The sequence below is a fragment of the Physeter macrocephalus genome, chromosome 5 (genome assembly GCF_002837175.3).
Source record: "Physeter macrocephalus isolate SW-GA chromosome 5, ASM283717v5, whole genome shotgun sequence".
NCBI classification, from domain to species: Eukaryota; Metazoa; Chordata; class Mammalia; order Artiodactyla; family Physeteridae; genus Physeter; species Physeter macrocephalus.
This window is the reverse complement of record NC_041218.1, coordinates 85,355,954-85,383,364: the sequence shown is the minus strand read 5'-3', so window position 1 is coordinate 85,383,364 and position 27,411 is coordinate 85,355,954. Positions and strand designations below refer to the sequence as shown.

The window sequence follows — 27,411 nt, the reverse complement described above, 5'->3', positions numbered from 1 at the left end:
CCATAAAAAGGAATGGAATTGGGTCATTTGTAGAGATGTGGATGGATCTAGAGACTGTCATACAGAGTGAAGTAAGTTAAAAAGAGAAAAACAAATATCGTATATTAACGCATGTATGTGGTACCTAGAAAAATGGTACAGATGAACTGGTTTGCAGGGCAGAAGTTGAGACACAGACGTAGAGAACAAACATATGGACACCAAGGGGGGAAAACCCCGGGGGGGGGTGCGGATGGTGGTGTGCTGAATTGGGCGATTGGGATTGACATGTATACACTGATGTGTATAAAATTGATGACTAATAAGAACTTGCTGCATAAAAAAAAATTGCCATGAAAAATGGTTACAATATTGTTATACATTTGGCAGAAAACATAACTTTCCTTATTTTCTTAAATAATTAATTAATATCAAGACTTTAAAAGAATTAAATGGTTCCTCAAGTGGAGAGAAATACTAATAAAATCATCAGAGAGGTATTTCTACCACTACAAAGCTAGGGAGTGAAAAACTGAGACCATAACAAAATATAATTTTTATTATTATAGTCATGAGGATGACAAAAATATTGTTTGTCTTTTCTGTCTGTAGCCTCCATTCTTTTGGCATTTTTGTTTTCCTTTGCCATGGGCATTTTGAAGCAGGGAATAATCTTTTAAAAGTACAAAGCACATTCCATTTATCAATGTCAGGTCAACCCCATTTAAAAAAATGCTGTAGCAAACAAAATATCTCAAATGAACAGGTTTTCGATACTAGAATAGCAAATTCTTACTAGCTTTGTTACAAAAGGATCTACCAATTCCACTAAGAGTTTTCTTTCAATCTTTATGAAAGGAGCATATATTATATGAAGATACCAAAGATAAGACTGACTAGGTGAAATACATACTGACACAATCTACATATTTTAACAGAATTTGCATGAGTCAGCTGTCCATGACAAAATGAACAATACTGCACTTGAATATGTTAAAAAATTCATTTGAGACTGGTAAGAAACCAATGCTGTGACAGAAACTAGGTATCCTCTACCTTACATATTTTCCTCAAATCTTTTTTACCTCCCAACTATCTAAGTCAGTTATTAAAAATTAAATTGAAAATACTCTTCTTTAAAATATTTCAATGTTTCAACACTGTGCATAAGAAAGAATTCAGGCATGAACTCAGTATTCCTGACAGTGGAATTTTCTTTTAATGGTGCTTATAATTTTGATGATATTAGAGACTATTCTTGTATTATTTTCCCAACTTACTCATGCTTTTCTGTTTTAACAGATAGCTTATAAATGATTAGAAAAATTGATTTCTTCACAGACTCATCAGATCATTTCCTATAAAATCCCTATCTTTCTATTTGTGAAAAAGGAATAGTAAAGAAAACATCTGTCACTGTACTTGCTTAGCGTTTGGATGGAAAAGACATCAGTCCACCCACATTCAGTTTGCAGGAGAACTCCAGGTAGGGTGCAGACAGATGGTTGTGTTTGAGTGGAGAAGGCAGATAGAGGATAAAGATGCCCGTAAGTGTCTCAGGCTGATGGAAAGTAGGCAAGGGGTGAGAGTACAGTAGGCATATTCTCCTTAGTTAATATTTCCGTGTGTTAATCATCCATAGAAAGAAAATTTAAAAGAGGAGAATTTTAAAGAAATGCTCTATGTGACAATATTTATTACTTCTACCACTGGTAGGTAGTTCAAATCAAGAAAGGACAAGACCTAGAAAGTTTTGTATATAAAAAAAAGCATCTGTTTATTTATAACTGGCAAAATGATCTGTTTCAGTTGCATGTTTACTTTGATCTTTTTCTACTGGTATTTAAGTTTCTGCTTTATGATCTCCTTCCAATGATAGAACGAGACCTCTTGGAAACCACGTTCATCAGACCTGGGAGTTTGAAAGAAGCAGGTGCTGAACCTTAGTTGTCCCCCTGAACAAGAAAAATGGGCTGCGATCGAAACTGCGGGGTCATCGCCGGTGCTGTCATTGGTGGACTCATGGCTGTGTTTGGAGGTATTCTAATGCCGGTTGGAGACATGCTTATTGAGAAGATAGTTAAAAAGGTACAAGTATGATCAAGAATATTTCTTGTCATCCTGATTTTTTCTACCTTCCATCCCTTTTCGGCTCAGGGTGCCTGTTTTATATTTCATTGTAACTGGCAACTTTGTGTCTTTGACACAAATGTGATAATGAACAATTGAAACTACATGATAGAGAAATGGTCAAAGCATGATGTATATTCTATATGAATGCACTGTCATCTTAAGTCTAAATACCCAAATTTTGGTAAAAAACTATATTAGGTATGCAGATTAATAGAAATAATTGCCTTTAATTATGTCCAAAGAGTACGTTGATATGCTTTTTTTTGGTATACATATATACAATTTTTTATTGAAAGAAATATTCTTTAAATTCTGTAGTACTTTACAAATTTCAAAAGTTTCACACACATGATTTCATATAATCCCATAATAACCATTTTTCCCCTACCCCTATATTGCCCCTTCTTCCTCCTCTCTCCTCACTGGTAACCACTAGTTTGTTCTCTATATCTGCGAGTCTGCTTTTTTTGTTGTTTTATTCACTAGTTTGTTGTATTTTTTAGATTCCACTGTAAGTCATATCATACAGTATTTTGATTAATTTCACTTAGCATAATGCCCTCCACGTCCATCCATGTTGCTTCAAATGGCAAAATTTCATTCTTTTTTTATGGCTGAGTCATATTCCATTGTGTATATATACCAACACTTCTTTATCCATTCATCTGTTGATGGACACTTAGGTTGCTTCCATACCTTGGCGATTGTAAATAATGCAGCTATGATCATTGGGGTGCATGTATCTTTTCAAATTAGTGTTTTTGTTTTTCGGGACATATACCCAGGAGTGAAACTGCTGGGTCATATGGTAGTTCTATTTTTAGCTTTTTGAGGAACCTCCATACTGTTCTCCACAGTGGCTGCACCAATTTACATTCTCACCAACAGTGTACGAGGGTTCCCTTTTCTCTACATCCTCACCAACATTTGTTATTTGTGTTCTTTTTGATAATAGCCATTCTGACAGGTGTGAGGTGATACCTCATTGTGGTTTTGATCTGCATTTTCCTGATGATTAGCAATGTTGAGCATATTCTCATGTGGCTGTTGGCCATCTGCATTTCCTCTTTGAAAATATGTCTGTTCAGTTCTTCTGCCCATTTTAAAAGTTGCCTTTTTGTGTGTGTATGTGTGTTGAGTTGTATGAGATGTTTATATATTGTTGATATTAACCCCTTATTGGCAGTCATGTTATTTACAAATAGTTTCTCCCATTCAGTAGGTTGTCTTTTTTGTGTATGGTTTCCTTTACTGTGGAAAAGGTTTTAGGTTTAACTAGGTCCGATTTATTTATTTTTGCTTTTATTTCCTTTGCCTTTGGAGACAGATCCAAAAAATATTGCTACAATTTATGTCAAAGAGTGTGCTGCCTATGTTTTCCTCTAGGAGTTTTATGACATACAGCTTTACATTTAAGACTTTAATCCATTTTGAGTTTATTTTTGCATATGGTGTGAGGGAGTGTTCTAATTTCACTGATTTACATGAGGCTGTCCGGCTTTCCCAGCACGACTTGCTGAAGAGACAGTCTTTTCTCCATTGTATATTCTTGCCTCCTTTGTTGATGATTAAATGACCATAGGGTGTAGTTATTTCTGGGATCTTTATTCTGCTCCACTGACCTATGTATCTATTTTTGTGCCAGTATATTACTGTTGCTTTGTTTTATAGTCTAAACTCAGGGAGCTTGATTCCTCTGGCACTGTTCTTCTTTCTCAAAATTGTTTTGGCTATTTGCTGTCTTTTGTGTTTCCACGCAAATTTTAAAATTATTTGTTCTTGTTCTGTGAAAAATGTCATTGGTATTTTGATAGGGATTGCATTGAATCTGTAGATTACTTTGGGTAGTATGGTAATTTAATAATATTAATTCTTCCAACTGAAGAACGCGGTATATCTTTCCAGCTGCTTGTGTCATCTTCAATTTCTTTCATCAGCGTCTTACATTTCTGCAAGTATAGGTCTTTTACTTCCTTAGGTAGGTTTATTTTGGTATTTTATTCTTTTTGATATCATGGTAAATGGGATTGTTTCCTTAACTTCCCTTTCCAATAGTTTCTTGTTAGTGTATAGAAATGCAACAGATTCTTTTATATTAGTTTTGTATCCTGCAACTTTACTGAATTCACTGATGGACTCTTGTACTTTTCCTGTGGTGTACTGAAGATTTTCTACATATAATATCATGTCATCTGCAAACAGTGACAGTTTTACTTCTTCCTTTCCAGTTTGGATTCCTTTTATTTCTTTTTCTTCTCTGATTGGTGTGGCTAGGACTTCCAAAACTATGTTGAATAAAAGTGACATGAGTGTGCGTTCTAATCTTATTCCTGATCTTTAGAGAAACTACTTTCAACTTTTCACCATTGAGTATGATGTTAGCTGTGGTTTGTCATGTATGGCCTTTATTATGTTGAAGTATGTTTTCTGTGTGCCCATTTTCTAGAGAGTTTTTCTCATAAATGGATGTATAATTTTAACAAAAACTTTTTCTGCATCTATTGAGATGATCATATGGCTTTTATTCTTCAATTTCTTAATGTGGTGTATCACACTGATTGATTTGCAGATGTTGAAAAATACTTCCAACCCTGGAATAAATCCCACTTGATCATAATGTATGAACCTTTTAATGTATTGTTGGATTAGGTTTGCTAATATATTCTTGAGGATTTTTGAATCTATGTTCATAAGAGATATTGGCCTTTAATTTTCTTTTTGTCGTAATATTTTTGTCTGCTTCTGGTATCAGGGTGATGCCAGCCTCATAGAATGAGTTTGGAAATACTCCTTCCTCTGAAATTTTTTGGAATAGTTTGAGAAGGATAGGTGTCAATTATTCTCTAAATGTTTAGTAGAATTCACCTGTAAAGCCATCTGGTCCTGGACTTCTCTTGTTGGGAGTTTTAAAATTACTGATTCAATTTCATTACTGGTAATTGGTCTGTTCATATTTTCTATTTCTTCCTGGTTCAGTCTTGGAAGAATATACCTTTCTAAGAATTTATCCATTTATTGGTCTAGGTTGTCCATTTTATTGGCACACAGTTGTTCACAGCAGTCTCTTATGATTTTTTGCATTTCTGTGGTGTTGGTTGTAACTTCTTTTTCATTTCTGATTTTATTGATTTGGGCCATTTCTCTTTTTCTTCTGATGAGTCTAGCTAAAGGTTTATCAACTTTATTTATCTTTTCCAAGAACTAGTTTTTAGTTTTGTTGCTGTTTATCTTTTTTGTATCCATTTCATTTATTTCTCCTCTTATCTTTATGATCTCTTTCCTTCTACTATGGATTTCTTTTTGTTCTTCTTTCTCTAGTTCCTTTAGGTGTGAGGTTAGGTTGTTTAACTGAGATTTTTCTTATTTCCTGAGGTAAACTTGTATAGCTATAAATTTCCCTGTTAAAACTACTTCTGCTGCATCCCATAGGTTTTCAATCATCATGTTTTCATTTTCATTTGTCTCTAGGTAATTTTTGATTTCCTCTTTGATTTCTTCAGAGATCCATTGGTTGTTTAGAAGTACATTATATAGCATCCACGTGTTTTTCTTTTTCCAGCTTTTTTTTCATGTCGTTTAAGACATGAAATAAGATAATGCACAGTCTGCACATAATAAAAGGCACTCTGGTCTAGTGTGGTGGAGTAAATAGAACTGATGGGTGATGGGATTCAACGGAATAAAAGGACTAAATAGGGAGAAGAGTGAAAGTTGCAAACTGTAAGATGACCAGTTGAGTTATTGAAGGAGATGTATTCCTTAGAAGAATAAAAGACAGGTTTTAGAAGTGATTTGATATGAACATCAGTATGTATTTCAAAGGTCAGTGCTCAGAGAGATTTGATCATTACTATAGAGATTACAGATAAAACTAAGCAATAGGTTCACTTTCTAGAGAGTCTGAACGTAGAGACAAAAAGACAGAGAAACTGGCCAACAGTAGGAGTCACATCTCTGAATTATGTGTAAACCCAGCGAGCCAAGTGTCTTACCCCTACCTCAAGAGCACTTAAGTTAATGCTGTTATTTTACAAATATATACAAGTTTTAGTACTGGTCAGTTTTTGTTTACCATTGAAATAATTGCAGATTACTTGCTTCATTTAATGGACTAATACCAAATTGGGAAAGTTATTACCTGCATACAAACACCATTTTAAAAAAAAAGAAGAATTAAAGTGCTTAATCTTAACAGATCAGAAAATCATCTCATGATGTTATCTAATTTTTAAAGTATAGATTTGGTACTCTATGATACCTTTCAATTCTAAAAGATGGCCCCCAGAATCCAGCATTTGAAATGGCCTAAAATAGTGCATCCGGTTTACTTCATATATATATATATATATATATGTATTCATATTTCTTTACTGTTTATTTCCAAGGGATGTTTTTTAAGGACTTCATGGTTTTTATGTGTTATAGCTGAAAACTATTTTTTTTACCAGTATTTTAGACTATTATTCCTAGTAGATTTGTCTGGGCCAGCAGGTTTATGCAATCTTGCTAGACAGACTAAAAGTCAATGGCATGAGCTGCCATGTATGTGGAAAGTAGAAACTACCAAAGGACTTCAGAAGAAGGACAAAGTTTTGCCACTATTTACAAAGGATAATTTGTCACCTTGACAATGTTCATATCACTTGATGAATGCTTAGTAAATACTGTATAACATAGGTAATTTAAAATAAATTTTAATTTAATTTCCCTATGATATTAACTGCAGAACACCAAGAAGCAAGTTAAAGATTTCTTTCTCTCAGCCTGTACACACATGCATGTGTATAATGCATATACATATTAGAAAAATTTTTGGATGTGGAAACTGCTTGTAATTGGTCCCAAATTGAACAGATTTTGGTAAAGAGTGGAGAAGATGAAAACTATTTTCAGTATGTTTCTGTTTTTTAAGGAAGTTTTGATTTCAATGGATGGAAAATAAATATATAAATAATTAAAAAGCAGAAAAGGAAGTGTTATAGGATTTTACATGTTATTGCCACATAACTGGTTTAGACAGTAATGCTAAGAGCAAAGTAGTTAAAGCAAGATGGGAAGCAAGTGAGATGAGAGTTCTCCTTCTAAGGGGTGGATAGGATTTGTATAACAGTAGCCAACGTTTATTGAATGCTTGCTATGTGCTAACACTGTTCTAAATGCTCACATTTAATAAACCTTATAACAACCCATGAAGATAAATATTTAATTACACCATGTTCTACTTATTTTGACTTTGAAAAATATTAATTTCGTATAGTTCAACTTAATATTATTATTACCCCATTTTACAGATAAGGAAACAGAGGTACAAAAAATTAAATAAACTGCCCAAGTTTAAATGGTTAGCACATGACCAAACTGGGGATCAAACTCATAGCATCTTGTTTCATTGTTAACCACTTCACTCTAGCCTTTGAGTAAAGAAGCCAATGGACTTGGTCAGGCTGGAAGTAGGGTAAGGAAATCAACTCATAGATTAAAATATGCTACACATGATTCTGTCTCCTCGTACACTATAAGAGCCTTGAGAAATGGGACAGTATATTTTTGCCATATGTGCTCTACATACTTCATGCATAGGAAGATATCAAGGACATTTTAATAGTTACACTAAAGTTGCCAGTCATGTGGATAAGTACTGTTTTCTGGTAACAGCAATAATCAAATGACCATGTGACTAGATAAAAGCTATTACTCTTCCAAATGTCTGCTTTCAAATTAGCAAATGTAGCAAAATAGAAGTTTCAAGGTAAACAAAATGTAGCAAATGTAGAAGTTTCAAGGTAAATGTCTTTCAACTCAGCTGGAGACCAAGCCATGTGAGAGTCATCAGGCTGGAATCCAGTCATTACTAGGGCTGAATCAGCAAAGTGCAAGTATCTTAAATTATATTACTTTTTCTATACACATAATTAACACCTTTGTACTTCAAATTTAGCAAAAGATTTGCAAAATAGACTAGATAGTCCAAAGTCAATTTAAAATCAAGGCCTCTTAAATTCACAAAGGACATAAAAACTTTGGCTCCTTTTAAAATTAGAGGAACTGATGATAAAATAATCTTAGTAGTCAAGGAAGTCTATACAATTTTCTAGTACATATAGTAGTGTTAGGATCAGAAGAAATGCATTCCTATTCTGTTGCAATATTATTTTCTTTGTGAACAAATTGTGGTGTTATGCAAACCACACAAGATTGTAGTAAAAGACCTGATTCTCCATTATCTACTACTAAATTGTCATACAATATTGAATCGGACATCTGTTTTCTGTAGGACCCACTTCTACCTCTAAAAAATGGATGGAATTAGATGAACCTAACTCTAATAGCTGAAAATTCAATGCATTCATTTCAACTCTTTGCTTTTCAACTTTCCCAGTTGAAAAAGTACCTCCAGATGAACAAATAAGGCAAAGTGATTCATGGCCTTTAGAAGAAAGACATGATACACTTACAATGCCTTTTGATATTAAATGCATAGCCATTAGAATGAGGAAGTTTTCTGTCCTGCCAAGTACATTCTGTCACAGTCCCTTTTCAATTCTTTAAGTACTTATAGAGTTCCTTTCGTTAAGAACTGAAATAAAATATGTGCCTTGAGAGGTACATGGTAAACAATTGATATTATATTAGTCCTTAAGATTCTTATGTCAATAGTGTGAGAGTAATAATGTGTAGGTTCGTGTGTTTTCTTGAAATGGATAAATTAACACAGATTTCAACTTTAGTATAGATTTCAGCTTCAACACCCTCATAAACACCTTTACATTTAGAGGAACAGCCATAATACTTTATCTATGTGCAATATTGTCTTAATTTTCAGCTTACTATGGAAATAAGATTTTTAGGAGCAATAAAGCATTTTTTAAGGATAATTCGTTGTAAAAAAGAAAGAGCTAACATCACTTTAGCAGCTCCAATGTACCCCGTGTAAAAGGATTGCAACAGCACAGGATTTTGTAATGGCATTATACCTGATGCCCTGTTCTTCTCTAAGGAATTCCCTTACTCTGCATTAAGTAATAAGTAAAGTTTCCTGAAGATATGAAACTTAATTTGACTTCTATCAACTAAGTGCAGAGGTGACAGGAACAAAAAATAGTAAAAACATGGTGTAAAAGAGGACCATCTTACGGGTCAGAGACTAGGATCCTCGTCATGATTCTACTTCTAGGTATTTGCCTCAGTTACCCGTGGGCCAGACACCTGGTTTCTCAGAGCCTCAGCACGCTCTCCTAGAAAATGTACTAATGTTCAACGTCCTTTCCTGAGCCATCATTCTATGAATGCAGGTGAAGGAAACAAACAGGTCAGACTGTCCCTGTATTCATGGGTCTTGTTAGGCTCATTTTGTATGACATACTTTTCTCCCTCTTCCTCTAGCACTAAGGTAAGTTGGAACTGTACACCTGGGCATCCCTCCCAAGGTACTTACTTGGAAACACTGCCTGCTACAAAGTCACCTTTGTCTGTGTTAGCTACTAGAGCTTCAGAGGCTTCCTGCTCAGAGAGTGAAAGCCTTGGAAGGAAACCACTAGACCATCTATAATTCCCTCATTTTACAAATACTGAAATTGACCCAAGGGATGTGGTGACTTTCTTCTCAGTCCCAGCTCCTAAAGCACAGGAGCCAATTTCTAATGTAGAGCTTTCTGATTCTGTCATTGGTATTTTTTCTGTGTATCTATCTTTACTACAAGGAGCATCAAAGATTTTTAATGGATTTCACAAAAAAATAATAGGACATGTCCTTTTTTCATCCTTTCATCTAAAATGTAGTAAGCTAATAGTAACGAATCAGACTGTTGTAGTTTTTGGAAACACGTACTAATAGATTTCTGCAAATGTACTGAGAATTAGGAAAGCCTCACTGAGCAGGGTTTTGAAGGGGAGAAGCCAAATTTGTGTTTTTCTTAGTTTGACAAATGTTAAGTGATCATCTTCCCTGGAAGTGTCCAAGATTTGAAGAAAATGAAAAAGCTTCCAATACCACTACATTTTTCTCTCAGTTTTCTGTTTTGCCTCCTCAGTCTAACTCACTGAAGGCAGAGGAAAGGTTAATGTTTGACCTGATAAGAATTTTTTGGAAGAAGTTTAATAAAATTTGCTTAATAAATTGTGTTACGAGCTGTCACAATATTGCCATAGGGTCACTCTAAAGCTTGCCAATGGCTGGCCTTACAATCGACAGACATGTCTACAATATTACACACTGATTCTCGTTGTAAAAGGTTAACTAAAAGAGATTGCTATCATAACGTGTTGAAAACATTTCTGTTGCAAGCGTGTGGCAGGCTGCAAAGGTTCTCGTGAGCAATGTACTTGAGCTTATTGCTTTCGCTGACTAACTAAAGGTTTTCAACTCCCACAAGTGCCCATATTGACTACAAGTAAATAACCCAAACTTGTTTTCTTTTTCATAGGAAGCTGTCCTTGAAGAAGGTACAATTGCTTTTCAAAATTGGGTTAAAACAGGCGCAGAAGTTTACAGACAGGTTTGGATCTTTGATGTGCAGAATCCAGAGGAGGTGGCTGTTAACAGCAGCAAAATTAAAGTTAAGCAAAGAGGTCCTTACACGTACAGGTGAGCAAGTCCCCATAAAAAGTGGCATTCTTTCCTTGACCGTATGTATTTCTGAAAAAGCTTCCACTTGACAACTGCCATTGTATTCAAATGAACTTATTATTTTCTTGCCATTAACACACATTGAAATATTCTGTTTCTGCCTATATAAAACCCTAATCTAAGGATTTAATGATTATAAGAAATACAGATTTTATTATGAATTTACCAGCATCAATTAACTGCTCTACATTTAAGAAGTTACAGGTGCTTTACTCTTGTGGCATATATTCTCAACAACTCTAGCAGTGTGTACATGTCAATTCCAAACTCCCAATCTATCCACACTGCTATATTTAACATAAACAAGGACCTACTGTACAGCACAGGGAACTCTGCTCAATACTATGTAATAACCTAAATGGGAAAAGAATTTGAAAAAGAATAGATATGTGTATGCGTATGTAAATATATATATATATATATCTCAATCACTTTGCTGTACACCTGTAACGAACACATTGTTAATTAGCTATGCGCCAATATAAAATAAATATTAAAAAAAAAATAAATAGAATTTTAAAAACAAGTCTAAAATATACATGCTAAATAAAAAACCATCTATCAAAGTTTTAAAACCAGAGCACTTTGAAATCCTAAAATTGAAAGTGTAGGTTATATGAGTGGTTCTCCGAGGGCGGCTCCTCAACCAGCAACAGCAGCATCTCCTGGGAACTAAGTAGAAATGCAAATTCTCAGCCCCCATCTTAGACCAAATGAATCAGAGACTCTTGGTTTAGCCCCCAGTAATGAGTTTTACAAGTACTCTGGGGGACTGCAATACACACTCAAATTTGAGAACAACATTAAGCTGATTTTACGTAATTACAATACTGCTAAGGGTTTCTATTCAAACTATTTTCCAGGTCTTAAGGGTGTTTTTATTCATCCAGTAGTTTCATTCTTATATTTTCTCCAGTACTGAGACTGAATAAGCTATACCTTTATCTACATTCCTTAATAGTTTAACACACTTTTGAATAGAATCTTAGACATTAGCACTAGGGGGAAATAATTAGCCAGAACCTTTCATTTTGTAGATTTTGAAAACTCATTCCAGGGGATATGAAGTAATTTACCAAGTTCACACATACCTAGGGACTGGTAACTCTTAGATTTTTGTGTTCATTTTCTCCTATCTAAGTTATAGACTGTGTGTCTTTTCTAACTATTAAAATAAGAAAAAGAGAGACTGAGGTGCTAAAGACACTAAACTTAACCAAGGATTAGAAATACACTTATGGTGCCCATATGGGAACAGAGTTAAGTCCTGCTGTATGATTTGTTATAAAAATGTGTGATTTTTCCTCAAGAATAATTACAACTAGTTATATGCCATGATCAAGTATTATCCCAAAATTTCATATTTGTAATGATTTCTTCTAATTCATAGTTTTACTTTCTTATCTGTTTCAGATGGTCTATAATTATATAATTTCTTTCCTCTTCATGCATTAATATGTTTCTAGATTGACAACTCACACGCAAATATAATGAAATAACAGTAGCTGGGAGGGTGATGCCTGCTGCCGCAGCACATGATATATAAGCTGCCAAGAGCCTGGGTGCCTATTCTGTCCTAGTAATTATCCCCACGTCTCCTGTCTCCAGGCACATCTGTGACTATTCACAACTCTGTCAAAGACGGCTTGGTTTTCACTGTTACAAAAACAAAACAAAAAAACCCTCACCTTGGAAAATATTTTTATTTTTTCATGGTCTATAGTTCTTATGTTATTATCAAAAGCCTATGTGAGTATCATCTCGGTCCAAAAAAAGTTGTAGCTACGATGTGTACCTATGAAAATCTAGAATTCCCACATGACCAAATAAGAATCTAAGCACGGTTGTTTAAATATTCCTATCCTGGCCTGAGAGGGCAGGGAGCGCAGCTGCGGGGGCCAAGCAGCGGGGGGCGAGCCCGGAGACCCCGGCCCTGGGAGCCTTCACACAGCCTCTGCGCAGATAATGCTGTGAGCAGGCGCTGGCTGACCCGGCTGGATCTGCGCGTGATGGACAGGGGCTGAGTACGCCCTCGGGAGGTGTGGGTCCCGCACATCCACCTGTGTGGATCCCGCAGCAGCTGGGATCCTTGGCACCGCTGGTTTCTCCACGCTGGGCCAGGGATTGGAGGATGTAGCCGGCTCTCCAGAAAGCCCCAGTCGGTTCTAAGTCCAAGAAGGTCTCCTACACCTCCGTCTCCTTTCAGAGCCACTTCTGAGGCTGCTTGAGAAAAATGATGTGACAGTTCCTATCAAAAAGGATATTGGGGAAAAATAACATCCTGAAAGAAAGTGACCGTTTTTGCAAAATCGACATTCTCCAACTCCAGAAGGGCAGCCAAGACCCTAATTTACCTGAAGGCTGCCAATAATAAGAAAGGAAAGAAATTTAAACCGAGGGGCATCTCGTCTCCCGATATGATCAGTCCTCGCCTTGGAGACTTCTGCCACACCATTCACATGGTCAAGGATGGCCAGCACGATGTCTTTGAGGACATTTCCTTTCTTCAGGGGAACTCTGATCTTCTACCTGGAAACCAGGAGAAAGCACGCATGGGCCAGTTCCCTGGGTGTATGGAGTTTTTCAGGGTCAGCAGCACCACCGACTCCATGTTCAGAGAAACACTCACCCTGGTGCTCAAAAACACCATCTCCCTCCCGACTATTGGAGGGTCCCAAGCTCTCATGTTGCCCTTATTGTCAACGGTGACATTCAATTCCAAACAGGAGTCCTTTGGTCCGGGAAAGCTGCCCTGGCTTAGCTGTGAGGGGGTCATGGAGGAGAACAGTATGGTCTATCAGGCGGACGTTTCATGGGGGCTCTGGTGGGTCCACATCCCAGTCCTGCCACTCCTCCAGCCTCTCCAAACTGTACCCCTACTGGGCAGCCAAGAATATGTTTGACCATCCCGCCTGGTGTGAGTTCGTCAAGGAAAAGACTAAAAATCAGAGGAGTCCCTCTCTGATCTCACTGGGTTCCCTCCTCTTCCTGCAGCTCGATCTTGGGCCTTCATTTCTGGATGCAGTGCTGAAGGTCACGCATAAAAATAAGTAACAGTACACCTCTGGCTCTTTTCCTTTGGGATAAAAGGTTTCAAAAATCAAAACAAAACTAACCGCAGTCAAAAGAGAAAGATTCACTGACTATATTTGCCATTACATGATGGGTTTTCTAGAATAACGTTCCAACAAAATATTTTTTACCTGTTGTGCCCTGTTTGCAAAAACAGTTAAAAAAAAAAAAACAACAAACTGTCCTGACAAAGAGAGGAAGAGAGTCAGAACCCATTTTTGGCGGGCATTGCTGATGTACAGCTCACATATTTTTTGCTTCCAGACGGGTCAGAAATCTGGCTTGGCCAGGATTGGCACTATCTAGCTATGAAGGGCTGTGCCAGTTACATTAAGGACCTTTACAATACTTTGGCATTTTCTGAGCAAGAGGAAGTCAAAATTTGTTTAACACCTAAGCCTTTTTTCTAGACTCCTTTCTATATTATATTGTTTGAGTTCACCATAGCAAATTCTTCATTGTTAAAATTTTTCTCTGTTTTCACATTTGAACAACTTGATGGGTTTTGGAGATTTGCTTGTAGCTCTTATATATCCCTATATATTATATCTATACCCTGAAATTTTGACTGTCAGCACCATGTTGGTAAGACACAAGCAAAGTATTACTGTAAGTTATTTTAAAGTTAAAATATATTTTTATGTGCCTTTGGCTTTTTATTGAAGCGTCTACATTTTAGAGATACTACATCAAATGTGCTCATTTGACTTTTTCCATTGGCGTTCCATTTTATGCTGTGTATGTTTGGAAAAGTGTCTTCATACTTAGCTTTATTTTTTTTTCTTCATCTATTATCACACTTTTCACAGCAGCCATAAATGGATTGTATAGTGTAAAGGCACAGGTTACTCATAGTGCTTCTGCAGAGACTGTGGGCTACACCACATGTTATTTGGAAATATGGAATTTTAGGACAGTATATGCTTGCATTACACAGGTACTTTATACAACACAGTAAATGTTAAATTAATCAGTCAATAAATAAATATACTCTGAGAGAACTCAGTATGTGTGAGAAAAGAGAATATTTGTTAGAATTTGAGAACTAATCCAGTTTTTTGTTTAATTTTTTATTTGTTTGGAAGGGGTTATGTTTTTTCTTTTAAAGATATTAATTGGAGTATCAGAAAACATAAACATAATATTGAATCCTGTGCTAGTCCTGCTCTGATAGGTGACAGTTAATATAAATTTTATTCTTAGAGGTTTTAACATATCTCTCTAAGGGATGAAAGGGGGTGAATTAGATATAATTGATTTACTTGGAGAAGCAATATGGGGAGGATTGGAAAAGAGAAGTTAGATTTGCAGCTAAAGTATGTAAACAATAAACTCCTATTTATATAACAATGTTAAAGGAATTTATGATCAACTGTGAGTCATCTTTTCTCATGATGTCAACAAAACAGAGTCCTTAGTGTCTGCTTGGATGCCTTAAATGATGGGAAAACGACTGGTCACCTTTCAGAAAAAGTTAATAATTTGAGAGTCTTCCATGTGTTGAGGTGAACCTGCCTCCCCATCAATTACACCCTGAACTCAGTTGAAATTGGAAGTGGAGGAGGATGTCCCTCCTTAAACAGAATGGCTGCTAAGGTGAGCTTGATGAAACTTTGACAAGGTGTGACATGGGTCAAAGAATAAAATTACCTGGATAGAGATCTTAATTATTATTATTCCAACCTACACCATCTCTATGAAGACCTGGTAACTCCTTCTGAATATTTTCAGATCCAACATAAGTCTTTTTTTTTTTTAATTACTTTGCTTTGGCAGGAGCACATAGAAAGCAAAATCTGAGGCAGATTCCTCCCTTTGACCTTACGAATACAAATTTTACAATTTGTATGGAAACACTAAAGACCTTGAATAGCCAAAGCAATCTTGAGAAAGAAAAATGGAGCTGGAGGCATCAGGCTCCCTGACTTCAGAATATACTACAAAGTTACAGTAATCAAAACTCTATGATACTGGCACCAAAATAGAAATATAGATCAATGGAACAGGATAGAAAGTCCAGAGATAAACCCACTCACCTATGGTCACCTAATCTATGACAAAGGAGGCAAGGATATACAATGGAGAAAAGAGAGTCTCTTCAATAAGTGGTGTTGGGAAAACTGGACAGCTACATGTAAGCAAATGAAATTAGAACACTCCCTAACACCATACAAAAAAATAAACTCAAAATGGATTAAAGACCTAAATGTAAGGCCCGACACTATAAAACTCTTAGAGGAAAACGTAGGCAGAACACTCTTTGACATAAATCGCAGCAATATCTTTTTTGATCCACCTCCTAGAATAGTGAAAATAAAAACAAAAGTAAACAAATGGGACCTAATTAAACTTTAAAACTTTTTGCACAACAAAGGAAACCATAAACAAAATGAAAAGACAGCCTTCAGAATGGGAAAAAATATTTGCAAATGAAGCAACAAACAGGGATTAATCTCCAAAATATACAAACAGCTCATGCAGCTCAGTTAAAATAAAAAAAACCAACAACCCAATCAAAAAATGGGCAGAAGATATAAATAGACATTTCTCCAAAGAAGGCATACAGATGGCTAAAACGTACATGAAAAGACACTCAACATCACTAATAATTAGAGAAATGCAAATCAAAACTACAATGAGGTATTGCCTCACACCTGTCCGATTGGCCACCATCAAAACATCTACAAACAATAAATGTTAGAGAGGGTGTAGAGAAGAGGGAACCCTCCTGCACTGTTGGTGGGAGTGTAAATTGGTGCAGCCACTATGGAGAACAGTATGGATGTTCCTTAAAAAACTAAAAATAGAGCTACCATTTGATCTAGCAATCCCACTCCTGGGCATATATCTGGAGAAAACCATAATTCAAAAATATACATGCACCCCAGTGTTCACTGCAGCACTATTTACAATAGCTTGGACATGGAAGCAACCTAAATGTCCATCAACAGAGGAATGGATAAAGAAGATATGGTACAGATATACAATTGAATATTACTCACCCATAAAAAAGAATGAAATCATGCCATTTGCAGAAACATGGATGGACCTAGAGACTGTCATACTGAGTGAAGTAAGTCAGACACAGAAAGACAAATATCATATGATATCACTTATATGTGGACTCTGTAAAAAGTGTACAAATGAACTTATCTACAAAACAGAAATAGAGTCACAGACGTAGAAAACAAACTTATGGTTACCAGGGGGTAAGGGTGGGGGGAGGAAGGGATAAATTGGGAAATTGGGATTGACATACACACGCTATTATATATAAAACAGATAACTAATAAGGAGCTACTGTATAGCACAGGGAACTCTACCCAGTACTCTGTAATAGTTTATACAGAAAAAGAATATAAAAAAGATTGGATATATGTATATGTATAACTAATTCACTTTGCTGTACACCTGCAACTAACACAACATTGTAAATCAACTATGCCCCAATAAAAATTTAAAAAAAAACAAAAAAAGTTCTAAAACCTGTATATATTCTTTTTTTTTTCTTTTGGCTGCACCCTGCACGGCATGCAGGATCTTAGTTCTGCAACCAGGCATAGAATCCATGCCCCCGGCAATGGAAGCATGGGGTCCTAACCACTGGACCTCCAGGAAATTCCTTATACTCTAATTTTTAAACCAAAAATTCAGTGATTATGTTCTCTGTTTAAAAGTACATTCTAAACACAGGCCTCAGTTTAAAGGAATTTTTTTCTCTTAGTGAGTGCCATCTACTGGTATAGTATTGTAAGTACAACTAAGTAAACTAGAATTGGGTCAATTATTTTGCTGTTATCTCAATTATTATATACACATAAATGTTCCTGAAAATTAGAGTATTGTAATTTTAAATGTTAATAATATGTAATATAAGTTTAAAATACAATTATCTAAGATAAAATAGTAATTGACTATTAATAGACTGTCCTGGCTGCCGTTTCAGATTTTTATATTCTTTGTATGTCTACAGTACTCAGAGAAAAGTAAATAATAAAGCTTTGAAGAAATTATATTAAAAGTAAAATATATTTCTATCCTTTTTGAATTCCCTTCTGAGATATTAATGTGAGGTATTAATTAATTTATTCATTCAAAATTTTTTGTTGAGAACTTACCAAGTATCAGGCACTGTGACTGGGAATAAAAAAACACTCATAATACCTACCCTACAGGTACTGTACCTGATTGAAATGTGTGGCTTTTTGGTTTGTTATGCTTTATACATTTCAGTCCCATGTTTTTTTCAGTCTTTATCTTAGTTAGATAATAATAGATAACTACTGTAGCAAATAATAGACATTCAAATATATGATAATGCAATGTCTACCTTATTTCATCTCAGTAAATATCTTGTACTTGCAAAAGATTTTTTTTTCCATAATATAACCCTTCACCACATTCCTAAAAAGTAGTTGGTACTTTGCCTAGAGAGTTTAGAGCCAGGAGCTTAGAGCTAATAAGTATACAATATATGAGGCAGAGACGGAGGGGAATTGATCTCTTAAGTGGAAATTATATTCCATTAGTTATCTTTCTCATTAAAATACTGGAAATTATGAAAAAAAAAGTGCTGGAAAGGCTGTGCACTTTGAACAGTCTTTCTAATATAAGAAAACGTGATTTTACTGTTCCCTTCCTTCAACCTCTCTGCTGTCTCCTCCTGACCCTCAGGATAAAAAGCTAAATATCTGAGTACAGGACACAACCCTTTTGTGTTTGAGATCTTGTTTATCTTAGTGGCTTTATTTCCACCACTATCCTTACTCTAACTCTGTAAACCAACCACAGTAAAATGTTTGCAGATATATGTGTTAGCATACGGTATTTGTTTTTCTTTCTGACTTACAAAGCAGAAACTAAGACACCATTGTAAAGCAATTATACTCTGATACAGATGTTAAAAAAAATGTTTGCATATCTAAAATTACACCATGTTCTTACTCCTTAATCTTCTACATGCTATTTTCTACCCTATTTTACCTAAATGAACTTCTCCTTGTCATTCAGACCACTTATGTGGAATTGTATCTTGTCCATTATCCCCCCATAACCATCCCAAGCCTGGGTTTGTACCTGTTCTGTGTTTTCCCACAGACTCTGTGTAAACTCCTATGATAACACGTACTTCTTCTCCTCTGCTCTGCACCTCTAAGACATCTCCCCACCCGCCCCTCCCCACCTTCTCTGATTTGCTAGAAACTCAGCATTTGCTTATATATCATTTTAACCTACTTGTTTAGCCTAATTTCTGACACAGTCTATGCACTCAAAAATTATTTGTTGCATGAATGAATGGCATTTGAGACTTAATGTTCACTTGCAACAATTATTTTGAATTTTATTTAATTTTTTTTTTTCAGAGTTCGTTATCTAGCCAAGGAAAATATAACCCAGGACTCTGAGACCCACACGGTCTCTTTCCTACAGCCCAATGGTGCCATCTTTGAACCCTCACTATCAGTTGGAACCGAGAATGACACTTTCACTGTTCTCAATCTGGCTGTAGCAGTGAGTAAACAAACAGCGAAATTACTGGTTTTGAAATACTCTAGAATCCTCTGTAATTAATCTTATGATTAGAACTATCATTAGATATTATTTGTTTTGTCATTTTTATGAAAATGTGTTCTTATGGCATTATTTTGAATTACCCTCATTTGGAAAGATGACAAGATCATAGAATAATCAACTGAATTGAGAAGACCACTTAAAGTGTATCATTTTAAAAAAGTAGGATTTAACTTTGAAATCTTCTTCCTGTGGCTCACACCGAGACAGAGAAAAGTAATCATTCAGAGATGAAGAAACATTACACTTTTAGTCCTGGAAAGATTTGGCAGTAATTTTAAAGAGACAGTTGAAAGTTGTTTTATTAAACTTAATTGTAGTGTTTATCCATTTCTTCTTAAAAATCTGATATGGCTATTTGTGTCTTAAACAGTGATTTTTCTTTTATAGGCTGTGCCCCATCTCTATCCAAGCGCATTTGTTCAAATAATAGTCAATATCTTTATCAAGAAATCAAACTCTTCTATGTTTCAAAAGAGAACTTTGAAAGAACTATTATGGGGCTATAAGGATCCATTCTTGAGCTTGATTCCATACCCGATTCCTACTACAGTTGGTGTGTTTTACCCTGTGAGTACCAAATATGAATGTCAATATTGTTAAACTTTAATTGGATAAATATAATGGCATTGTTCATTCATAATTTTATCATTTAGTGTGTTAACCCTATTTCTGATCTGGGAATACATATTCTAAGTTTTTTAAGTCTCCATCTCACATGGATTTAGCTTTCCTGGTTGGGAAAATTTACTTATCTGAATTTAACAATTAAAATTTTTTTAACAATTTAATTTAAAATTAAGAAACTGACATTTAATCAAGTTTCTACTCTTTGATAAATATACAACTGTCTAAAATTAGATTGTAAGCTGGTAAGGCTTTGAGCACTGTTTTTGGTTTTGATTTCCTGTCTAAAAAAAATCAAGTTTAATGCCACATTTTATTTATATATGTTAAATATATTCATCATGTCATTCTTCCTTCTCTAGACATCCTACAAATTTGTTGTACTGAATATTTAAAACCTAGCCAAAATTGCACACAATGAGACTGATACATCAGCAATGTCATATTTTCACAGAATTAGTTGAAAAGAATTTCTATAATCTACAAAAGTTATGAAATGGCAGTTTGGAGATTAAGAAAAATGTTAACTTGGTGATGTACTTAGTTATACCTTAATGTTTCAAGTTATAAATAGGATAATCTGACTAGTGAATTGAAATTTTGACCATGATTTCACTTGGCACTGTATGTGACATTAGTTATATTCTCCAGTTCACTATTGTTATTTTACTGTAGATGGTTTTTTAGGATTGTAAGGTTTTATATCAATTAAGAAAGCATTAAGGGATAAAAAATTCAGTTACTAGTATTTAACTAAATACTCTCAATTCTTTCCTTGGCTAATTCTGTTTTTAATTCTGTCTACCTAATCTTTAGTAAACACTTATTAGAAATAATAACGTTGAGAAAACTTCTAGAAATCTGTCACAGTTCTCACAGGTTTTGTTCACTATCCCCTCACCTCAATGTAATAGGAGTAGTGATCAAAATGGCCTTTCTGGCTTAATTACGGCAGAGTGATAGAGTTGGATCACATCAGCTTCTTATATTTGTTCTCTTCCTTTGCTCAGCATCTAGCACTTATTTCTAGGCACCTTTTATATTCTGTCTTTTTAAAATGTTAAAGACCAATAATTTTAAAACTTTATTGCATATTTATTTCAAATCACATAAAATAATTATAAACAACCAGTGTTTGAGAAATGCAAAAGTGAGTTAATTACATATTTTATAACTTGGAAAATATGGCTTGTTCTAGAAGTAATTTTTTCTTGTATGCATCTTTTCAGTACCACAATACTGCAGATGGAGTTTATAAAGTTTTCAGTGGAAAAGATGACATAAGCAAAGTTGCCATAATTGACACATATAAAGGCAAAAAGTAAGTATCCAGGCATAGTGTGTATGTGTATGTGTATGTGTATGTGTGTGTGTGTGTGTGTTTGTCACTAGGATACTCTTAAGGCAGGTAAGAAACTTATTTAACAACTGGTAATGCACAGGCACCAACCTATGGAACAAACCTGCCTGTATCTCAGCCCTAGAAACTCCTGTTCTGCCAGGTGTTAAACCTTTAGTTGTGATGACTGGTCACACTAGTGCATAGGTGCTGAGTATCAGCCCTGTGTATGTGTATGTGTATGTGTGTGTGTGTGTGTCACTAGGATACTCTTAAGGCAGGTAAGAAACTTATTTAACAACTGGTAATGCACAGGCACCAACCTATGGAACAAACCTGCCTGTATCTCAGCCCTAGAAACTCCTGTTCTGCCAGGTGTTAAACCTTTAGTTGTGATGACTGGTCACACTAGTGCATAGGTGCTGAGTATCAGCCCCACTTGAGGGTTGACCTTTATGCACAGGGTCTCTTACATAAAGAAATCTAAAGGGACTACTTCCTTCTCTGCTGCATAACCAGCACTATCAAGCACCCATACAATTACATAACCACAAATGAAAAGGAAGAAAATCAACATATCAACTCGGTGTCTAGCAGGTTGAAAAGTATATATTACTGGGTGTTTTTTTTTTTTTTTACTGAGCATGGAATATAAAAATTGCTCATTCCAGTAACGTGACTAAATGTGTCATAATGTGGAAGCTCAATGTATCCATGCCAATGCTTTCATGACCTCCCCTTTCAAACTTTTCTTGAAATAATTTTCTATATTGATAACTCAGCTTTTTTAAACCTTTATCAATGCAAAAATGGAATTAATATTTCAAGTTCTAAAATTGACATATTAAACTTGAAGAGCACACCTCCTGTGAAATAGTAGTAAAATGAGATATGTTCACATAGCCATGATTTCCTATTTTTCCCTAGCTCCTGCCTGTTTATCCGGAGTATATCAAATTCATCATATGTCTAAAATAGGAAGAACCCCAATGAATATCAAGGGAGAAAGTCTTTCCTCCTTAAAGTTAAAATGAGTTTTAGATCAGTGATTTCCTGACAAAGAATAAAGTAATCAAAATCAAGAGATGAAATATTTTGATTAAGTAACCCTTGCCTCACACTGAGTTCCTATCTAAAAATTGCTTAAAACAGTTAATCACTCACTCGTGTAGTCCTTTTTCTTCCACAGAGTCCACAGTCACATATTTTTTATAGAAAAGTCTAATGGAGGAAAACAAACACTTCTAAATGCTCACTTCAGGGGAATCACATCTCTGTATTGAGGAAAATGAGCATTTCCTCTATTTCAATATTACAGAGAGGTTTTGAGGAGAGTTTAAGATTATGACAAGGTTAGTTTAACTGATCATGGCAAGACTGAGCATGATTAATAGCTTATTCTGTTTAATAAAGAAACAATAGCTTGCCTTGACATCTTACTGGATGGTATGTTAGGAGTGTGAAAAACCCATTTTCCATCACCAAAAAGTGGCTGAGTGTGCAGAGAAACTATCACTATTGTTTTTATTGCGTCCAGATATATATATATTGAATATATATATATCTTTTGTAGATGCCAGAGTGTAAATTAATAAACTCTGTCCTACTTAAGTGCCAGTTCATGCAGGAGTTAAAAGAGAAGGAAAAGTATAAATTATCTATTTCCAGTCTCTATTGATCCAACATCTGCTTCTCTTTCTTTCCTCCTCCACACTCCCCTCTTCTCCCTCATACTGAGTTTACATCAGTTATCCATTTACTATCTTCCTCTTATTCAGTTTGAATGTAACATACTGTGAAATAATCCCATTGGAAAAAACAACTTTCCCCTAAAAGATCTAAGTGTCTGACAAATGTTTCTCAATTTGCTTTTCTGCAGAACTGTTTCTGTTCCATGTTGTTTCTAACTAACATTTGTCAGTTTTTATTTTATAATCTGATCACTTAATGGTTTCATGCACTTAATCTCAACAAAATGGAAACTTCAAACAAAACATGGATCAAATGATTTAGAACATTTCTTAAACTTAGCTTGTCACATTTAGTCTAATCAATATTTATTATTTTAGCAGAAGTATTGAATCATAATAGACAAAGTGATGTGAGAAAGGTGCCCTTGAAATAAGAATGTCATTTTCTTTTTTCTTTTTTATTCCTAAGGCATCTCTCCTATTGGCCAAGTTATTGTGACATGATTAATGGTACAGGTAAGGACATAAGTTTTGTGGTAATAATCACAGTGAAACCAACTCCTTTGTCCCACAAATCCACCTCCATACCTACAATGTTCTGGAGGTTGAGCGTATGCGTTTGCCTATCTTTGTATCCCTGCAGCATAATTCAGAGTCTCTGTTCTTATGTAGGTTTAGTAAATGTCTGTCTAATGTGATGGAATTTCTCAAGATTAACCATCGAGGATGAGCCTCTACTGCATTTCTGGGGAAATGTTTGCTTTGTACAAACTTAATGAACTCCTTCCTGACCACAGAAGTAAAGGGTTAGAAAACCTTAGAGTAGTGGTTACTGTTCACATCTTTTGTAAATACTATAAAGATAATAATTTAAAGTTAAAAGAATTAAAATATCAGGATAATTACAAAAGGTAAGACGTACCTCCAAAGATTTCAGGCTGAGTTGGAATCAGTGAACTTGTAAGCAGAGCCATCTATTTTGAAGAAGATGGTCAGAAAGAGAGAGAAAAGAATGACAACAGCAACAAAAACAAGGTTACATGTGTACTAACTATGAAAAATGTATGCAAAAATGGACATTCTGACTTAGAGTTAGGAAGAAAGAAAGTACTATGTACTTAGATTTAAGCGTGGTTAGGTCCAGTTTATTATTCTTCTTGAAGTAAAGCAAAGTATATATATATGTTTATTAGTTTAAGAATTAAGATTGTAAAAAGCAATGGGAATTGAATACCAGGAGGTGAGCTCTCAGCTGCTAAAAAGCAGAAGCAGAGCATAATGCTTACAAAGGTAGTTAGGCAATACTTCATAGGAAAGTAATATAATGAAAATGAAAAATGTTAAATACAAAGTTATGTAAAAGGTAGGGAATAAAAAGCAAACATGGGGAATGTTTACTTTTCCAAAGTTATTACTGAATTTTGCATGTTTATTTAATTTTTTAATACTCTCTTGTAGAAAAAAAAACAAAACGACTGTTGAGTTTGCTTTGTAGTGCTTTGAGTCATGGAATTGGGTGAAGAAATTCCTTTCTAAGTAGTTCATTTCTGCCAATAAATTGTCAAGTTTCCAATACCACTAACTCTAGTAATTTCATAACCATAAACTTCATACTGAATCCTTAGATACAGAAAGAATATATTGTGCTTCTCCTAAATAGTAAAGGAGTCTTTATGGGTTTAAGAAAAAAAAATTAAACACTTTTGTCCAAAACTAAGAAGCAAAGACGTTTTAAAAAACGAGGTAGAGGATTTATTAATGACAATAACATAACTACTTGAGTATCAGGCATGAAGTTAAAAGTATCTAAGAAGAAAATAGATGTAAAACAAACTAGGAGCAGAGGTAGACTGAACAGGCCAGAGGACTCTGATGGCATCCCTGTGAGAGAGATTTTTGGTTATGGCACTAGGGAAAAGAGACTAATGAAATGGAAAAGTTCCAAGGAGTTTTAACCATAATTTAGAAGTATTTCCTCTACCTTCTTCAACAAACTTAAAGAGACAGAAAAGGAAAATACTGATTTACATTTGAATGCATTTTAAAAAGAGCCCTGCTAATATCAGCTATCTTATGATCATGACCCATGGTAATTGCTGGTGTCATTAAGACATAATCTTCGATGATATTTCAAATGATTTTTTAAAGCTTTTCAATGTATTCTTTTCTTTTATGGCTAAGGTGTTGGGAAAGCAGTTGTAGGCAATGCCCATACCGGGACCTATTTGGGGAGTTTAAGCTAATCTTGAATATCTCATTCTCTCAAGGCCAGTTCACTGTGATCATCTGTTGTATTTCACTTATCACAAGAGTATAAGTGAAATATAATAAGATCACAAGGTTAGTGCAGTTACCAGCAAAAGAGTGTGGTATTCATAATTGAAGGATGGGTTTTACTGTTTTGAACAAACACATTCAGTGGTGGCTCATTTTGGTGGTATTGATTTGTGGAGCAAATGGAGGAATTATCTAACTCTTTCTTCCTATATCCAGTGTGTGCATGGATCATAACGATAGTAGAGATTCAATAAACTCAACAAATGCCCTTTTTAGTTTGATATGTATATTTTTCCAACCATTTTCAGGAAATTCTATTTAGTGAGAGAACTTCAATAAATGATTTAAAAAATATTAATCAGCCATTATGGCAGATGAATGAATCACTATTAAAAGTAAGAAGAACAGGCACTAGTCCCCCCAACCCGGAAACCTACTCAACCCACTGAACCCACCTTAGCCACTGGGGACAGCCACCAAAACCAACGGGAACTACGAACCTGCAGCCTGCAAAAAGGAGACCCCAAACACAGTAAGATAAGCAAAATGAGAAGACAGAAAAACACACAGCAGATGAAGGAGCAAGATAAAATCACACCAGACCTAACAAATGAAGAGGAAATAGGCAGTCTACCTGAAAAAGAAATCAGAATAATGATAGTAAAGATGATTCAAAATCTTGGAAATAGAATAGACAAATTGCAAGAAACAGTTAACAAGGACCTAGAAGAAATAAAGAGGAAGCAAGCAACGATGAGCAACACAATAAATGAAATGAAAAATACTCTAGATGGGCTCAGTAGCAGAATAACTGAGGCAGAAGGACAGATAAGTGACCTGGAAGATAAAATAGTGGAAATAACTACTGCAGAGCAGAAAAAAGAAAAAAGAATGAAAAGAACTGACGACAGTCTCAGAGACCTCTGGGACAACATTAAACGCACCAACATTCGAATTATAGGGGTCCCAGAAGAAGAAGAGAAAAAGAAAGGGACTGAGAAAATATTTGAAGAGATTATAGTTGAAAACTTCCCTAATATAGGAAAGAAAATAGTCAATCAAGTCCAGGAAGCACAGAGAGTCCCATACAGGATAAACCCAAGGAGAAACACGCCAAGACACATAATAATCAAACTGTCAAAAATTAAATACAAAGAAAACATATTAAAAGCAGCAAGGGAAAAACAACAAATAACACACAAAGGAATCCCCATAAGGTTAACATCGGATCTTTCAGCAGAAACTCTCCAAGCCAGAAGGGAGTGGCAGGACATATTTAAAGTGATGAAGGAAAAAAACCTACAACCAAGATTACTCTACCCAGCAAGGATCTCATTCAGATTTGATGGAGAAATTAAAACCTTTACAGACAAGCAAAAGCTGAGAGAGTTCAGCACCACCAAACCAGCTTTACAACAAATGCTAAAGGAACTTCTCTAGGCAAGAAACACAAGAGAAGGAAAAGACCTACAAGAACAACCCGAAACAATTCAGTAAATGGTAATAGAACCATACATATCGATAATTACCTTAAATGTAAATGGATTAAATGCTCCCACCAAAAGACACAGACTGGCTGAATGGAAACAAAAACAAGACCCATATATATGCTGTCTACAAGAGACCCACTTCAGACCTAGGGACACATACAGACTGAAAGTGAGGGGATGGAAAAAGATATTCCATGCAAATGGAAATCAGAAGAAAGCTGGAGTAGCAATTCTCATATCAGACAAAATAGACTTTAAAGTAAAAACTATAACAAGAGACAAAGAAGGACACTATATAATGATCAAGGGATCGATCCATGAAGAAGATATAACAATTGTAAATATTTATGCACCCAACATAGGAGCACCTCAATACATAAGGCAAATACTAACAGCCATAAAAGGGGAAATCGACAGTAACACAATCATAGTAGGGGACTTTAACACCCCACTTTCACCAATGGACAGATCATCCAAAATGAAAATAAATAAGGAAACACAAGCTTTAAATGATACATTACACAAGATGGACTTAATTGATATTTATAGGACATTCCATCCAAAAACAACAGAATACACATTCTTCTCAAGTGCTCATGGAACACT

General features: G+C 35.2%; 2 protein-coding genes across 2 annotated transcripts in view; both read left to right on the top strand.

Annotated features, from left to right (window-relative positions):
* The first annotated feature begins 1,945 nt into the window (after positions 1-1,945).
* LOC102974359 (platelet glycoprotein 4-like) overlaps positions 1,946-27,411 on the top strand; it is a 41,788-nt gene continuing 16,322 nt past the window's right edge. Inside the window, exons 1-6 of the mRNA XM_007102369.2 lie at positions 1,946-2,067; positions 10,536-10,696; positions 19,174-19,321; positions 19,772-19,951; positions 21,238-21,329; positions 23,508-23,554. Coding sequence (XP_007102431.2) covers positions 1,948-2,067; positions 10,536-10,696; positions 19,174-19,321; positions 19,772-19,951; positions 21,238-21,329; positions 23,508-23,554 — 748 coding nt within the window. The 5' untranslated portion in view covers positions 1,946-1,947. The remainder of the gene's footprint in view (positions 2,068-10,535; positions 10,697-19,173; positions 19,322-19,771; positions 19,952-21,237; positions 21,330-23,507; positions 23,555-27,411) is intronic.
* LOC102975100 (cdc42 effector protein 3-like) lies at positions 11,421-13,792 on the top strand. Its single transcript, XM_024115947.1, is given in 3 exon segments — positions 11,421-11,497; positions 13,068-13,554; positions 13,556-13,792. Coding segments are annotated over 3 exon segments (801 nt in total).